This window comes from Glycine max, chromosome 17, assembly GCF_000004515.6.
Source record: "Glycine max cultivar Williams 82 chromosome 17, Glycine_max_v4.0, whole genome shotgun sequence".
NCBI classification, from domain to species: Eukaryota; Viridiplantae; Streptophyta; class Magnoliopsida; order Fabales; family Fabaceae; genus Glycine; species Glycine max.
Window position 1 is genome coordinate 4088792 of NC_038253.2, and position 5000 is coordinate 4093791.

Consider the following 5000-nt stretch of genomic DNA (forward strand, 5'->3'; position numbering starts at 1 on the left):
CACATATTTTGCTTGTTATTTAAAAAATCAACTTGCTGCCCTCAAGAAAAAAAAAAATTCGTTTCTTTCTGTCTATGTTGGTTTTAGAAGATTCAAATATTAGACCGGAAAACAGAAAGAATGCAAAAGAACAAGTCCTAAAAATATTATAAACACCAATAATTTAAACTGTGACAGCTGACACTCTTAATTATTTACTATTAGCCACCTCCGAATCAGGCGTCAAACCCTTTTATACAGCTAGCAGTAAGCACTGATCACCACGTAATTTATTTTATAATTAAGTAACATTTTAATGTCCGTGCAAGTTATAATTGCACCATGGAAAATTCTTCATGTTATGTAATATTTTAGCAAACCCCCATTATATATTTATTCGATAATGTTGTTGAGACTAAACACAAACTCAATGGTGTACGGTTCTATTTTGAAGGATTGACATTCATTTTTTCCTTTGTTTAGTAAAGAATATTGAATAAAAAGACATTTGCTTTTAAAACCAAATGGCAAATATTGACTGACATGTGGAAGCTACCTGGATAAATTTATTAGAGTAGATAGAATATAAATGACATTCGCCTAATAAGATGATTACAATATATACATCATTAATGGTCTATCATGGTCCAATAACTGAACCTTCTCGGGCTACAGGTGTAAATGGATTCCGGTAACTGGATCAGAAAACAAAACAGGCTTGTTGTATGTACTTTAGTTGGGTGGTAATTGCTTTATGCACCCATTTTGCTTGGTACACCCCCAAAACTTTTAGTATTCCTGTCTTACCATTATCCCCTCTCTCACCCTCTTCACCACATCGCACCTTCTCGTGGTGGCGACGTAGTGTGGGAGCTTGGCAGAAGTTCGATGGGAGCTTCAACGTGAGAGAAGACAACGGAAGGGAGACGGATGATGGCGAAGGAGTCGACAAGTGCAACCATTGTGAAATGGAAGCATGGATCATATTCGAGAACCATAATTTTGGATTGATTAATCATAAATAAAATTGTATTTTGAATTGCTTAGTCTATAATACATTTGTATGTATTATTTAATATGTAATACATCAGTATGTAATACATTTGTTCTTGAGTAAACAAAAATAATGGGATTCAAAATTTTGTTCAAAAACTAAAAACCAAATTTAAAGAAAAATTAGGAACTTTAACCAATCAACTAAAATTGAGGGACTTGACAATCAAATTTTTGTAAATAAATTTTATAAGGATTTAAGACTAAAAAACTTAGTTAACCCTAAAAAATGTTATATTTTTTCATGCTTATTTCTTCCTACTTTTTAAGATTCATGCAAAGTGTTAGTGTCGACTTTTTGTCAAGCTTTCTAATTCTGTTATTCAATAAATCAATAAAGCATTATTCTTTAATCAAATTTTACATATAATTTATAATTTTTTGGTAAATTACTATAAAATTCATACTTAATGTTTTATTGTACATCTATCTATCAACTCTTCGGTAAAAAAATAAAATAAAAGATCAAGTATTTTCAAAACATTATTATCCTTTTGAACAACAAAACTTTGTCAACGACAACTTGGCTGCATCTTAACTCACGGCAATCAAGTCCTACCTAAAGAGAATACACGCGGTGAATCTCAGAACGCACAATGTTTATTGTTTGCAATGTGTGAAGTTACTAGTGAAAAATCCAAACTGCATTGATCTAATAATGATAATGTATTATATTATTAATTACTAATTATATACGGGAGATCAATTATCCACCAAACTCTTGGATGTTTCATGTTAGGGTACGGAATTAAGACGTAAGCTGTACATTATTACAATATAAAAGTTGGTTTGCTTCTGTTAGTTATTCCATACTGAGCCAACAGAATAATTAAGACGAAGAAAGTCGCAATTGAGTGTTCGATTTGTTGCATTACACTGAGAATGCTGGTTTCTGATAACTGACTTGGGCAATTCAGGAATTAAGTTGATACCAACTCATGCAATAAGGAGAACTATCATAAGGATTTGCTAATATCTTATTACTTATATTAAGTATTTTTCAGAATGTGCCTGTCACGAAAAAAATTAAACCTAGTGTTTTTATTTCTGACTGAAAAAAAAAAGTTATTTTATTTCTGACTGAAAAAAAAAAGTGATTTGATTCCGTGGGAAAGACAAAGGGAAGCAGGGAACTGAAAAACATTTTCTGCATTACAAATTTACAACTTTACATTTACATAGTTAATTACTACGTCACAAGAGGCTTAGCTATGCCTACTATATATGCTAATATAGGACTTGAGATCCTAAGTTAACAAAAGGAACACAAAGCGGAGAGGGAAATATATACAACAACATATGAACAATTTGGACCCGGCCAAACAGAAACATGGAAAGTCTCGCACTCTCGCTTGATCATATAAAAAGCTGGGGCGAGCATCTACGTCCTACACTTTCAAGACTGATAAGTGGTAATCGAAGAGCCTTATAATATCAAGTTCTTCATCTTGTGTTGCAGCAGAGCATCCACACAAGCACACTCTTGCAACCTGAACACAATTTCAAATGCAACAATAAGGGCCACTAGATTATTCAAAACTATTGAGATTTAATTATAAAGTTGGAGAGGAACATTTACCATTACAAGGCACTATTCCACTAGTGAGATTAATTCAACTAGTTTGTTCCACCAATCCACTTGCAGATCCAACAGACCAATCTGTAGGCTTAGTAATCAAATCCTCTAATTCAAGATAGATATTGGAGTCATTCACATCTAGTTCTTCATCAACTATAGAATTTTCTCTCATTAGTTTTTCTGACATAACATGATAGGCAGAAGAAGATGCATCTTGTGCCCTTGCTCTAGAACAACCATGAGCCCTTAACCCTTGCAAAGAGTTGCCTAATTCATCTTCTAAAGGAGAGGGAGTTGGGTGCTCCATCCTACTGGAGTTCACTTCTGTCACATTGAGCTCAGATTGCAATGTTGCAAATTGTTTATGACCTTGTTGGTGTCTATAATCAAAATTAGGTGTTGTTTCCATTGTCTTAGGGAAGGGTACATGGCACGGATTTCCCATCAATCTAGGCCTCTTAACCATGTCATTACCATCAATCTCTCTTTTTCGCCTAATCTTATGGACTAACTGCTCAACAAACGCAGGCCTTCTAGCCATTCTGGTGAGGAAATACATCATCTGAAACTGCTTCATCTCTGCACACCGAATTCTCTCCTGAACATTTGTGAGCTGAACATGAGAATTTTCCTGCTGCTGCCTCAGCTTCAGAATCTCCACCTTCAAAATGTTCTGGTCTTTCTTCAGCTTCTCCACTTCAGAATCCACGTCTGGCTTCATCATATTGAATGCTCCCTGATGCAGTTTGTTGCACTTACTCCTCCTCCTTATGTTCTTCAGCAAATGCTTCTTCCCTCCTTGGAATCCTTCATTCGCAAACTCCCAACGGTCCGAATCAACCTTCCTAAAGCCCTGCACCCACAAAACAGAAAACGTCATTGGCATCACAATAACACAATGTTATAAACATAGATGAATACAAATCCTTCATGAATGATGAATCCAATCACTTAGCAATGGACACTTTAACTGTGCATACGATTAGAGTAAAAATAAAATATCATTAGAAAACAAGATTAAAGTGTTAAAAGTAATTCACCAAATTAATTTCTAAAGTTTTGAAAGTTTAATCACAATCTTTAAATTTTAGTTTCTAAAACTAGATTAAAAATAGACGGGCAGGGACTAAAACGAGTAAAACTAAAATCTAAAAAACGTGAAAATAAAAAAAATAAAAATTGTGCAGGTACAGAGACTTGGATAAGTAATTAAATAGAACAAAGAGGTAATTAGGGCTAATTTGATGAATTAGTGTGAGTATTAATTTCCAGAAAGAAGAGGACATAAAGAATCAGATTCAGGACAGTGAAAAATAATGAGGCAAAGAAGAAAAGGTAAGGATGTAGGAAAATTGACTGACATAGGTGTTGAGCTGGCGAACGAAGCTTGAGAAATTACTGTGCTTGAAGTACTTTGGGAGAAGGGTTTTGGAGAACTCGTGCGAGTCCCAAACGACGAAACTATGGCGAGTTTGGCTCCACGACACAATGGGGTTGGTGTGAGGGTCCTCCACCATTTCAAACGTCTTCTTCAGGAACGGAGGGGGGCCCACCTCGTGCAACCCTTCCATCGGTTTGGGCGAAGTCGACGACGACGAAGACCAGTTAGCGGCGCCGTCATCCATCTCTTCTTTCACTGCGTGAGCCGTCGTCACTCCCGAGTCCTTGCTCTCGCTCAAAACGTCGTCGTCGTTGCGATCGCTTTCGTTGTCGTCGAACAACTCTGCTTTGACTCTTGCTACTTCTTCTCCCCCCATGGTATGGTGCTGCTTTTATTTATTCACTACCACCGTCACCACCGCTCCTTAATTTCCGCTTTTTACTTTCTGTGTGCTTTGTTTGCCGCTTCCTGTGTGAGTTGCTTGAGACTTGCGAGTGTGAGAAATAGATACAGAGAAAGTGTTTTGTTTTCTCACACAGTTCTTCTCTGTTTTCCATTTATAGACGATAAGAGTGGCGTATCTTTGTGACTGTCCATTTTAGGAAACTCCGTTCGACTGCCACGTTTTCACGCCTCTTACTTTCTTGCCACTTGTACGGAGATAGTCAAGCTAAGCTAAGCTACAAATCTATTCTTAGAACATCAAATCACCTTATCCCTTTAAGTCTCTTTTACTTTTTTCTTCAATAAAAACATAAACAATACTACATCCAACCGAAATAATTAATAATTAAGCAAGAAAATCTTATATTTTAAATAATTACAAAAATAATCATAAAAAAGACAAGAAGAAAGTCACTTTAGTTAATTGACAAATTATTATTAATAAACATATGCTTAGGCTTATGAATAAGCTAGGGTTTAAGATTAAAAATATAGCATATTTTAAATTAATAACGTTATGTATGCATAATACTTTTAATTTCAAATTTCTACATATATAACGTA

General features: G+C 35.2%; 1 protein-coding gene across 1 annotated transcript; it reads right to left on the reverse strand.

Annotated features, from left to right (window-relative positions):
- Positions 1–2166: 2166 nt before the first annotated feature.
- Positions 2167–4575, reverse strand: LOC100778060 (heat stress transcription factor A-2). Its single transcript, XM_003549180.5, has 3 exons — positions 3973–4575; positions 2612–3464; positions 2167–2522 (listed from the first exon to the last, which is right to left on the reverse strand). Exons 1-2 carry the CDS (start codon positions 4366–4368, stop codon positions 2646–2648), a joined length of 1215 nt encoding a protein of 404 aa, XP_003549228.1. The 5' UTR covers positions 4369–4575; the 3' UTR covers positions 2167–2522; positions 2612–2645.
- Between the last annotated feature and the right edge of the window lie 425 nt (positions 4576–5000).